Source organism: Caloenas nicobarica, chromosome 1, assembly GCF_036013445.1.
Source record: "Caloenas nicobarica isolate bCalNic1 chromosome 1, bCalNic1.hap1, whole genome shotgun sequence".
Taxonomy (NCBI): Eukaryota; Metazoa; Chordata; class Aves; order Columbiformes; family Columbidae; genus Caloenas; species Caloenas nicobarica.
In genome coordinates, this window is record NC_088245.1 from 194,970,121 (window position 1) to 194,983,082 (window position 12,962).

The following is a 12,962-nucleotide window of genomic DNA, read 5'->3' on the forward strand; positions in this document are numbered from 1 at the left end:
AAGCTGAGAGAGTGTAGGTTGTTCAGCGTGGAGAAGAGAAAGCTCTGGGGAGACCTTATTGTGGCCTTTCAGCATACAAAGTGGCCTATAAGACAGACAGAGAGAGACTTTATACCAAGGCCTGTAGTGACAGGACAAGGGGCAGTGGTTTTAAACTGAAAGAGGGTAGGTTTAGATTGGACATAAGGAAAAGAAATATTTTTACAATGAGGGCAGTGAGACACAGGAACAGGTTGCCCAGAGAAGTTGTGGATACCCCATCACTGGAAGTGTTCAGGGCCAGGTTTGATGGGGCTTTGAGTGACCTGGTCTAGCAAAAGATGTCCCTGCCCAAGAGAGGGGGGAGTTGGACAAGATTATCTTTAAAGGTTGCTTCCAACACAAACTGTTCTATGATTCTGTGATCTGAAACAATACAGATCATCTTAAATTCGTCAGGTCCTGCAAGGGGAAAGGCAGGTATCTGTAGAAGATGATTTGTCTTGTTTATCATATCTTCCTATGCTAACATCTGGAAGTGCCAATTTGATTTTTTTTAAGAGCATCTGGGGTGGTTAGTTCATAGTTGGATATTAAACTTCTCATCCAGAATGCTTCACCACATGGATGTTAGGAGATTCATTTCCTTAATGTATGGGAACACTAGGCTGTAACTAATGGGGTTTGGTACAGATGTGTATATGTATCCGTATATGTAAAACACACCCATACAAATGGTGACAGATGATGAGGGTTCCTGCTATATCTTGGAAGAGTTTATTTGCAACTGTGGAACTAGAAGCTGATTATTTTTAGTGTGAATGCTTAAGATAAGCATATCTTCAATTGTTTTGGCAAGCTGCTTCCTGGACGTGTTCTGAGCAGTGTCCATTCATAGGATGGGTGCTTACATTTTTACTGTTTCCCAGTACTAGTTGAATCTCTAAGATGCGTTTGAATCGTGGAGGGTTCAGGCTTTCGTAACAACTTAAACCAAATTTTTCATTCCAATGTGAAGAAATAAGATAACATTCTTAGAAATCAGATAGGTACATCTAAAAGTAAAAATGTTCTTGTTTTCATTGTTTACAATTTAGAGTTAAGAGACTTTTAGGGAGGGGTTACTATCAGGAATTTTGATGATCTGTTAAAATGAATTTCACTGTTTGGAGTCTTCAAATACAATGCGGTTAGAGCTGAATGTACCAGATGGTCCGTGTGCCACAGCATGAATGCTAGTCTCTCACTACATGGGGGTTTCTGTACTTATTATTTAATGTTTCTAGAGGCTTTGGCTATCTTTTCTTGAGTGATTACTCTATTTTAGAAGAAGAGTTGCATGTTATTTGTAATTAAATACTTCATGGAGATCCTTTAAAATTTATTATGTATGCTGAACTGTGGGTATATTTCTTGCTATCTCATCTTGCTTCAAAATTATGTAGAAGTAACAATATAAATATATTTTGGTTAGTTGTGCAATGTGCCTTACAGACTGAACATACTGTTATGAAGTGAAAAATCGAGGGGTTATAGTTTTGAAACCAGGTATTAGATAACAATGAGCTTATTTTACTGTCAACAGTAGATTAGAATGCAGCCTAGTCTGAAATATCTGCTACTATTTGATGCATTTTTAAAGTAAAGGTTCATCTTGCTAACAAGTCTTTTATTTTTGTGCATAATTGAATGAAATTTATGTTGTATGAATACATTGGATGTGTTGTGATGTACCTACATAGCTTTTCAGTTCAGTTGAGATACTTCCTTGTGTCAAATCTACCCACACAAGCACACACAGGTGTGTAAGTGTGTATATATGTATGCATAGGTGTGTATCTTTGGAGCCCTGGTACACTTTGATTCAGTGTAAACAGAGCATTTTGTGAAGGTATTTATGATCATGCTTACATGTCTGCAGTGTGTAATGCTGTTTATATAAATGAGACCGGATAGGCATATTTTATTAATGGTAGTATTTACAGAACTAGTTTATTGACATTTTAGTTACTAGAGTTTTCCATAGCTCTTACCACTACTAATTCTGTTTAACGTAAGCCTCTTCCAAGTCTATGGGCTTCACTCAACTGGTGATCTCTCTTGGTTCATGATTTACAGAGTTACTGGTCAGAACTGTTCTGCAGACCTTTGCTAAAAGGGAGTTGGGAGTGGGCACTGTGGCTCTTGAACAACTCCTTCATACTTTGAAATGTTAACTTAAATGGAATTCAGTTGATGTAAAGCAGAGTGCTGTGTATTGCCTTTTTATGACTTGTTGCCTCAGTTGTCTTAGGGCTGTTTTGCGGGCTTAACATTAAACTTTGATTTTTTTTTTTTTTCCTTCTGCCATTTTGCACTGTTTTTAAACTTGTACAACTTGGATTTAGGATAATATAGTTAAAGTAGTAACAGTTTAGTAGCTTATTTCTAAGCTATGACTACTGGTTGTGTATGGTATTTGAGCTCCAAATTCACAGAATCACTTTTATAGTATTTATCTGAATATTCCTTTTATAATTATTTCTGTTTTCATTGAGGTAAACCAGATAAAATTATTTTGTTTGAAAAGTAGGAAAACAATTACACCTGAGACAATTGCTTTATTATTTCCTACTATTTAAGTTGGAAATCCATTGCTAGAATCTGTACAACATTACTGCATTATACTTTTTTTTTTTTTTTTCCTGTCTCAGGAACTGATACAGAATGCAGAAGATGCTGGTGCCACAGAGGTTAGGTTTTTATATGATGAAACTCAGTATGGAACAGAAACTCTATGGTCAAAGGACATGGCACAATATCAGGGTAAATAAAATCTGTATTAATTTTAGCCATTATTCTTCAATATCATGTAGTTCTGTGGTTTTTCTCCTTTCCATATGGAGATTACTCCGTTGCTGCTTCCACCTTACTAGGTCCGTATTTTGTCTGTGTTCTAATGTTGATAATCCTTTCCAAAGCCACTGTTTGGTATTTAAGGCGTTACGCTGTCTTCTTGCAGGTTGTCAGTAGCAGCTTTCCAGCTACTTCCAGTTAATGTTGGTTGAGAAAGAATAAAACAGAACATGAAGACTAAGTCAGTTCTCCCAGGGTGACTGTGTGCCCTGTGATTTATTTTCCTTAGTTCACCCTGTATCCCAAAATACAAGAAAGGATTTTTAGTAGAGCAAGTAAACAAGATTTAATAAGTAAGACCTAGGATAAAAGAATTCTTGGGGCATTAGACAACCATTTTCAGATTTTTTACATATTAACCTCTACCTTTTGAGAGCTATCTGCAGTTCTTAATGTAAAGATGACCCTACCTCTCTACATTTCAGCACTTTCCGGGCAGTTCTGTTCGCTTCCCCATGTTTTTATTCTCTCACCCTTATACCAAACTTTTCTCCATGCAAAGGTTTTTACATCATCTAATACGGCTTTGTGTGATAGGTGTCCATTATGTATTTATCAAACAAGTGAATTTGCATAGTCATCCCAAAAGGCATTCAATTGTCATATGAAGATTTCAATGATGAATGACACAATAGTTCTTTTTTTCTGTCTTTTTTTTTTTTTCAGTTGTTAATCAGCCTCATTATGTCTTCTAATTTGAATCTGTCTGTCTTACTTTCTAGACACAGGTTATTGTCGTATCTTGCCATGTATTCCCCTCCAGTGGAGGTATTAATAGACCGTGATTAGTACATCTTTCAACATCCTTTTGATAGACTGAACAGATTGAGTTTAAGCCTTGTGCCACAGGACACGTATTCTTTCAGAAGTTCTGTTGTTTTCTGCTTTCTGTTCAGTTTTTCAGAATAATTCTTTTAAAATGTGGACACCAGAACTAGATACCACATCAGAATATAAACCTCTTAAGTACCATATACGGAGGTAAATCCATCTTCTTGCTTCTGTTTTTGCTGCTACCCTATACCTCCCATTCATCACTAAGCATAATCTGATGTCAGCTTGGGCCATAGCTTCCCCATTAAATTTGCACGTGCATAGTTTAGAGACATAATTTCTCAGTTCTGTAAGTTCATTTCCTAGAAATTTTTAACTATAAATAGTTTTCTTCTGTCATCTTTTTAATGCTTGCCTATTTATTATAGGGCCAGCATTTTATGCATACAATGATGCAGTTTTCACCCCTGAGGACTGGCATGGTATACAGGAAATAGCAAGAAGCAGGAAGAAAGATGATCCCCTGAAAGTTGGAAGATTTGGAATTGGCTTTAATTCAGTTTATCATATCACAGGTACTCTCAGTAGATATTTTAAAATGAAAATGTTGAAGCTTTAAATTGGTTAATTATTTTAGATATTAATCAAACACTTAATATTTTCTCTATAGTGCATTTTTAAACTAGATCTCTGGCTAAGTTTCATTAAGAAATGTTCTTATTTTTCTAAAACTCTGGAAGGTGTTCTTTGGATTTTGAAGGTTTTTGGAGGAGATTCGTTTCTTCTGGTAACATCCTTATGTACTTAGTTCCTTATACTGTAATGAACATTCCTTTACACTGTTGTTTCAGTTATGCACTGTTGTTCATTTTATAGAGGCCCATAATACAGGGTAGATATGCAAGTAGATGTGAAAGTTTAGACTATGCTGAGGTTTTATGCAGGCTCTTTGTATAATTAGCAGGTATTGTATTTCATGCTAGAAAGGATATTCCATAATAGAGCTGTATGTACATTTACATTTTAGATAGTCCATACTCCTTCACAAGCTGGTAGTATTCAGTCTTGAAACCTATTATTCTGGCAAAATGCTTTACTGCTGTACAGAAGAACCATATAGCGTAAACTGCTTGGAGTCTATGTAGTAATAATAATAGTACAGGATAAGAGGCAAATTTTTGCCGAAATAACATTTTTAACTTGTGAAGCGAGTTTAAGACACAGGATGTATTTTTTTCACAATATTTTACATAGTAGAGCATAAATTAAAGCTTCATTAATATGTTCAGTGATTTGATAATTCTTGGAATTTATACTCTTAAATGTACACGATTACTGTTTGCAAGCCTTCAAGGTCTGTGAAGTATGAATGTAATAGAATACATCTTCAGTAAATTAAATTGTGTATTTTTCCTGAAAATATTGTAAATATAAAAAGCATAGAGTTGAAAAAAATATACTTCTTGTTGCTCACTGTTTGCTAAAATTCAAGTAACCGAATGACTATTTATATATTTAATTTCAGAATAGCGATGTGCTTGTTTCTTCCTGTCAGTAAGCACTGAACTATGTGTTATCAGAATTATACTAGGTTCATCACAATTGTGTCACATTTGTTTTTCTTGCCCTTTTAAAATTGGTTCTGTAAGACTGTATTTGAAAAGTATGTTGTCATAGGATTATTAATGGTTATTGGGTTTTATGTATACAGATGTCCCTAGTATTTTCAGTGGTGACCAGATTGGAATGCTTGATCCCCATCAAACCCTTTTTGGACCTCATGAATCAGGCCAGTGTTGGAATCTAAAAGAAGACAGCAAGGAAATCAATGAACTTACAGACCAGTTTGCACCGTTCGTTGGTGTATTTGGCAGCACTAAGGAAACCTTTAAGAATGGAAACTTTCCTGGTACCTTTTTTCGTTTCCCACTTCGTCTGCAGCCTTCCCAACTGAGCAGCAATGTTTACGACAAACAGAAGGTTTTGGAGCTGTTTGAATCCTTCAGAGCAGATGCAGACACAGTGTTGCTCTTCTTGAAGAGTGTTCAGGATGTTTCGTTGCATGTTAGGGAAGCTGATGGAACTGAGAGGCTGATTTTCAGAGTAACTGCTAGTGAGAACAAGGCCTTGAAACATGAAAGACCCAATTCTATCAAAATCTTAGGAACTGCAATCAATCAGTATTGTAAGGGAGTTCCAAGCAATAGCATAACATGTGTGACGTACCATGTAAATATAGTTGTAGAAGATGAGAGTGTTAAGGATGCACAGAAAACATCTTGGTTAGTATGTAATTGTGTAGGTGGTCGAGGAATGTGTACTGAACTGGATTGTTTAGCTGATGACTTGAAATTTGTTCCTACTATTGGAATAGCCATGTCTTTGTCAGCTAATGGGGAAGAAAAAGGAGCTGTAGCAGATTTTTCAGGACGAGCATTTTGTTTTCTACCTTTGCCTCCAGGTGAAGAAAGCAAAACTGGACTCCCAGTTCATGTTAGTGGTTTCTTTGGTCTCACAGACAACAGGAGGAGTATCAAATGGCGAGAGTTGGATCAATGGAGAGATCCAGCAGCTTTGTGGAATGATCTTCTCGTGGTGAATATAGTGCCAAAGGCATATACCACACTTATTTCGGAAGCGATCAAACGAATGGAGACTGAAAAGAATTCAGATTTTCCTTTGTCAGCTGAAAGAATTTATAGGTTATGGCCTGATGAGAACAAAATCAGGGTACCTTGGAAACCAATTGTAGTACCTCTCTTTAAAGAGCTGCTCCAGCACACCGTTATTTACTCAATGAGTAATCAGTGGATAAAGGTGGAACAGGTGCACTTTTCTGAAATGGATGAGAGTTTGGAGTACACGCAGTCTGTTCTCAACTACCTCCAGAATTCAGGGAAGCAGATTGCCAAGGTACCAGCAAATATTGCTAGTGCAGTGCATCTTACTATTTCTACTGCTAAAGCTGTGAAAAAAGTGACTCCTGCTGTGGTACGGCAAGTACTAAGGAAATCTGGACACAGCGGACCTGCTGAAGAAAAGCTTCATCTTTTAGAATTCGTGCTTTCTGATGGAGTCTACAGTGAACTGATTGGATTGGAGCTTTTGCCATTACAGAATGGAAATTTTATTCCTTTTTCCTCATCTGTATCAGAACAGGATGTAGTTTACATAACCTCAGAAGAATATCCCAGGTATACTTAATATTTTAAACACTGCTTTTTTGTTTAAATGCTAAAACAGAACTTCAGATTGTTATTTGCTTATTGGCAAACAAGATGATGTGCAGCAGCCTGTAATATAATGAAATAATGCACAGATAAAGCTCAGTTTTCTGTGTGTATGTAAATGTTTGTGTGCCTATGTCTCATTTGAAAAGTTTGACAGCTACTTGCCATTATAACTTTGTAAGGAATCATGGGATCCAGGCTTTAGGGGAATACCTCAAGATGTATTTCAAATTGGCTTTCTTCTGAGAATTATAAATAGGAGAAGGTTAGAAACTTGCATACTAGGAAGTGCATTAAATTAGATAATAAGTGCTTTTATTAAACTTAAAGCTTGAGATTACTGGGGCTTTTTTTCTTTTAATATAACACAGTTTCAGTGAAGGCTTTAGTATTAATACTAAACACTTGCTGGTTTTAGGAAGTAAGTAGGTACTACCATGGAAAGAAGTTGGCTTGTCTTCTGCATCTGCTCTCCCTTTGTTCTTTCCAGTCTCTCTCCAACCATTTATTTTCCTTGCTTATTTCACAGCTGCATCAATATTCCAATTAGGTTTGCATTTCATTTGCCAAAAAAGCTTCCACGGACACTGGGCAGGGAATAGGAAAGAGCAGGGTAGCTGGAATAAATGACCTTGGGGTCACTGGGGAGAAAGCATGACTACTGCTTTTTATGTCTGAGCTGGGTTATGCATGTGTAGAAGATCTCTTAAATCTGGACCCTCCTCCAAGCAGTCTCTGAAGAGGTACTTCCTGAAGTCACTCAGACACACCAGATGTCCTCCCTGTAGCTGTTCTTAGTGATGAAGTGTTACCTGTATGTATGGTCACAACCACCCCTCCTTCTCCTTTCCCTCAAAGTTCCACTAATTTTCAGATGCTCAGCTTGAGAGAATGTGACACTTGGCATGTGCTTTGCTGCTTTTACTGCCCTGTGGACTGGTTATAAGGGAAGTAGGGGTGGGTTGGTGCCAATATAGATATTATTAAGGTAAGAAGTGCTCCATGTAAGGTCCTTGTGTAAATTGTGGTTTGAATTTATGTATAGACACCATATCTTCACAAAAAGCAGTTGGATGCAGTTAACTGGTCTCCCATGTTGCTTGAGAGGAGTTTCCTTTTTTATTTTATTTTTTTTTTCCAGCTCTGCTTCTATTCTTTTTCTATTATATTCTAAAACCACCATCTTTCTTGTTCTAGACAATGCAGTTAATTTATTAGGGGATTGACACTACTCAGAGCCTGTGATTCTAGTGTCGTCTTTAAAAAATAATAATAAAAATTTCTCTGGTGTCTGTTGTGAGATGATTCATCTTTTGCTATTTTTTCACTTTGTTAAGCCAGTACACTAATATTGAAAACATTCCCATGAGGACTAACAGATCACAGCCCTGCTTCAGACTAGTTGTAAGACACTTTTTTGGGAATTTAATTATACCACTAATGGACTTAATTTGGTTAGTCTTGTAAAACTGACACAAAAGCATGTTATACAAGGCATAAATCTACTTGATAGCTATGATAATACAGAAATTTGAAATAGTAATGCTTTATTTTCCTCTATTCTTCCCTACAGTAGGTATTTTTAATTCTAATTTTAAAAATATGGTAAATGACTTATGCTAGATGTTTTAAAACACTTTCAACTTAAGAGTTCGGCTCTTTGTGTGTTCAAACTTGGAGTCTGCTTAAAAAGCTGAAATAAGCTCTTACAAATTTATTTCTGTTAGCACTTGAGGGAGAATAGGAAAGATTCCATGTTGATTTATGTATAACTGACATGCCTGCTCTCAGAATTAAACTGGATAGTTATTTTTGATTTTAGGAAGACCAAAGCCCTAAAAAGCTGTTTAAAGTGCTAACAGAAAGGAAGAGGAGGAATGGGCAGGATGAGACTGACTCTTGGCTACGATAATCTTAACTATCTGCAGATCTTTTGGAATACATAGATCTGCATGAAGTCCTGGAGCTACATGTTGTATTTTTTGTATGCTTTTAAATAGAATCTTTGAGACATAGAATAGTAGGCACTATTTTACCTCTTTTTTTGGTTAGAATACAAATAGATGAAAATAATTTTCTAATCCAAATTTTTCTATCAAAAGAAAACTTGCTTAGAGCTGCTTTGAAAAGAAGAGAATTTGGAAAAACTAGTTTCTTACTACTCTCTGCTTTTAAATGTATGATTTTCTCATTTATAAGAAAATGCCCACTGAAAGCCCAATTCTGCATATGTAAGCAATTGCTTTGCATGCGACTGTCTTACCATGATGATTACTGTGCTGGTAATTTCTGTGCAGCAACATAAATAAATTAGATGCTTTGCTAAAGCATGTTCTGGGGTTTTTTGTTTTCTTTTTTTACGATGTGCTTAGATCACTCTTTCCTGGCCTGGAAGGAAGGTTACTTTCTGATGACCTGAAGCCTGAGGTTCTAGCTGCTTTGAAAGAAGCTGCCAAAAGCCGAGGTAATATGTCTTCTGTATTCTCATACGGTGAAACAGATCGCTAATGGTTGAACAGACTAGTTCTAAACCCAAGTTCAAAGTAATGTTTTTTTGAAATGGCGTTCACATAAATAAGTTGATAATCTAAAAAAATATTTAACATACGATAAATGGTGTTTGAATTGGAAATGACACAAATGAAAATTATAAATGAGCAAAAATGAAAAGGCAAGGGAAGAAGAATGAAAATGTACAATAAAATAATAGATATTCACTTAGTAAACGTATTCAAGGTTCAGTAATTTTGTGCAAATAGTATTCTTCCACTTAAGACAGTCTGAATTCTATTTTGCCTTCATAGCATCTGCATATGCAATAGTTATGTCATAGTTTTAGTATTATGAATCATCTTTTATCTCACTATCACTAGTGATCAAATCAGTGCACTTTTTAAAAACCAGATCAAACTAGCTTAAGCATCTAGCCTCAAGCATGCTGTAGACCATATAATTTCATCCAGTGTTCCCAGAGTCTTAATTCATAGCTTATGGTTGTGTCAATGTGGGCCTACTGGAGTACTTCCAATCATGATCAAAATGATTGGTGAAGTTTGCTGCATCTGTAGATAAGATGCTTCTGTGTTTAACTGCCTTCACAATTTTTTTTTGCCTTTTTTCTACTCGGAGTTTGTATTCAGTTTTCCAGTGTTGCATTTCATTATGCATTCGATTGGTGAATTTGAAGTCTGAAGTCTCAGAAGTCTTTTAATGTAAATACAATTTGCAAACAAGTCACTCTTCAGCTTATTTTAAAATAGCATATGGTGAGCAATTTTACTCTTCAATGTCTAGAAAATGTACTTTTGAGAAAAAGATCCTTGTCTCTTGTTTTTAAATTGCTCAATGTATCAGAATTCCTTTTAAACTGAAGACGTCAGAACCAGACATAGAATACTCTAAATCATTGTGTTGATTTGGTTTTAATGATACCGTTTATCATGGTCTTCATTCAGTTACAGTCTCTATTTCTTCAGTCTATGTTGTGACCCCTTTTTCCCCTTCAATCCTTTATATGTTCTGTTTATTATTCTTTCTGTTAAGTTGGAAACCCCCTCCTTTCTCCATTGTTTGATCATGATGTCATTATCAAAAATAATAGAAAAATAGGGTAATTCTGAGGCTATTCAGTGATAAATTTTTAAAGTATGGTAAAAGATCTGTGAAAAGATTGTAAGAATTGGGAGTGACTTATTGCACAGTGTAAACAGTGTAAATATTTAAATAATATTCATTGTATAGAAGATACACAATCAGTGCTGGAACTTTCATTGAATATGAAGATCAGCAAGTCTGAAACTGTTATAGAGAAAAACTTTGTTCTAGAAAGCAGAATTGTCAAAGCCGTATTGCCATATTATGTGATGGGCGTTGTGTTTATTGGTGCAGTAGAATATGCTTGGTTTACTTTTTGGTTTACTTTTTTATGGTTAATTTCCCCCAGTACAGTTTTTAATTTATTTTGTTTTGCTTTAATACAGATAAGAAACTACTGAAAGTAGCGACTACTTTAAATTGTGTATCCAAACAGTGAATATTCTTAATCTAGTATAGAACGATAAAGAACTACTGCTCACTCTAGTAGTAGTTGCTGAGACTTTAAAAGAACAGAAATATATAGGGATCAAGATATCCATAGTGAGATTAAATGGATGAAAAATTGTTTGTAAGCCAGGAATGCTAGCTTTGAAAAATGTCATTTCCTTGTGATGATACTTTAAGATGTATTGTCCAGAGAATTTTCTCCAAGTGAACATCACAAAGCAGTCCAAAACCATGCTTAAATTAAAAAAAAAAAACAGAGCAAACCAACCAAAACAAAATACAGGTTTCATAGACTGTATACTTGAATACATCTTAAACAGAAAAAGAGAGGTGACTGAAATGAAAAAACCCTGTATATTTATAAAGCAATCCCTTGCTGAGTTCTTCTAGGACATTCTTTCATTTCTGGGCTTGGTCTCTGGCTTGCAACAAAAAGTCTATCTAGTCTTTTTAGTTCCTGGGAAGATTTTTGGTCAGATTTAAGGTCTTGCTTCTGACTTTGTTCTTCCTCTGGCAGTTTCTTTGAACGTTTTTATAGGTACTTGTTCTTGCTGCTCATTGATTCGAAGAACATTTTTTTAGTAAATGAATATGACAAGTATAATTCTTCTATATCTTCTAGAAATGCCTAAGGACTTTTAGATAACCCATTGCAAGATTGTAGTGGCCTACTTTTCATTCTACCCTCTCCTAAATTATTCTCCATTCTGAGGTTTTGTATAATCATAAAGTAGAACTGCAGTACCATCAGAGTTGTATGTTAGTATGAATAATAAGTATTAGGGGGGTTTTTGGAGGTTTCGAAACCTTGCCTGTCAAGAACTTTTCTTATATAGCTGTAGAAATTTTATCAGAGAGATTCCTGATACAGTTGCAGAAATACACAATTTCTTGTATTATTTCTTTGAGAAGATGGGATGCAATTTTTTTCTATTGTGTTGTACAAAGACAACCAGATCTCATTTTTTTCTCTCCTAAAATGCCTACTGTATTTTTCTAGTTAATAACTGGTTTTCTATTTAGTGTATTAATGTGTAACTCACAAGACTATTACTAAAAATAGATTTGATTATATTCTAGCCCAACAGCTTCTCTGGGGATTTTCAGGTATGGTTATTAACTGAAGATGTACTGGTTTGGATTGAAGCTTGATATTTGTGTGAATTTGGTGATTAGCTATTCTCTTTACCCCAGCTTTCTTGTAAACAAAACTTGCCAAATAGATCTGCCAAAAGATAGCCACCAAAGATAATTATGAAAAGAGTTCTAAACACAGTTGAGGGGAAAATGCATATTGATGAAAAAAGCCTTGTACTTATGTTACACAGAAATGATCATTATTTTCATTGTTTTAAAATATATTTTTAATAAATTCCCATGCCATAGGAAAATTTCCAGTATTTTCAGATCACACGTATAGATTTTTAAAACAGTATTTCTAAAGTTCTGTAGTGGGATTTAAGCTTAGCTTATTAGTAGATTCTGCTCTTGCTGGCCCGCTGCTGCAAGTATTTCTCACTTCCACAAGGTTGCTGTGTTTACCTGTGTTTTCTGTTCAGTAGAACTAACAATGCATAGATCTGTAGGCATGAACTGAAACAATTTTTTTTTTTTTCTGAAGGTTGCCTTACTACCAATTTCTAGCAGAGCAGGGACAGTAGATAATATCTTTAATTGGACTGTTGCTGTCTAGATGGAAGAAAGATCTGAAATTCAAATAGATGTCTTGCTTCCATTTGTGTCATTGTTTTTGATGTTGGGAGGTAGTGGTATTTTTATATTCTATGCTGTTTTCATACCCCCAGACATCTTGTAGTTTTTAAGTATAAGCTGTCTTAATCATAGAATCATTTTGGTTGGAAGATACCCTTAAGATCATGGAGTCCAACCATAACCTAATCATGATAATTAAGACGTGACAGTTAACATTCGTTCTTTCAATGAAGATTTTGATAATAAGAATAAAAACATATATTTCTAAACTTAGTTTCAGCATGCCTTGTACAACCCAGTTTTGTTGCTTGTCGGTTTTGCAGTTAT

General features: G+C 35.3%; 1 protein-coding gene across 2 annotated transcripts in view; it reads left to right on the forward strand.

Annotated features, from left to right (window-relative positions):
• SACS (sacsin molecular chaperone) overlaps positions 1-12,962 on the forward strand; it is a 69,398-nt gene that overhangs the window by 40,282 nt on the left and 16,154 nt on the right. The window contains exons 6-10 of one of the 2 annotated variants that reach the window (XM_065630636.1): positions 2,673-2,784; positions 4,077-4,223; positions 5,360-6,842; positions 9,251-9,342; positions 12,003-12,029. In XM_065630636.1, the coding sequence (XP_065486708.1) occupies positions 2,673-2,784; positions 4,077-4,223; positions 5,360-6,842; positions 9,251-9,342; positions 12,003-12,029 (1,861 nt within the window). The remainder of the gene's footprint in view (positions 1-2,672; positions 2,785-4,076; positions 4,224-5,359; positions 6,843-9,250; positions 9,343-12,002; positions 12,030-12,962) is intronic. The other variant, XM_065630646.1, reaches the window with a different exon arrangement.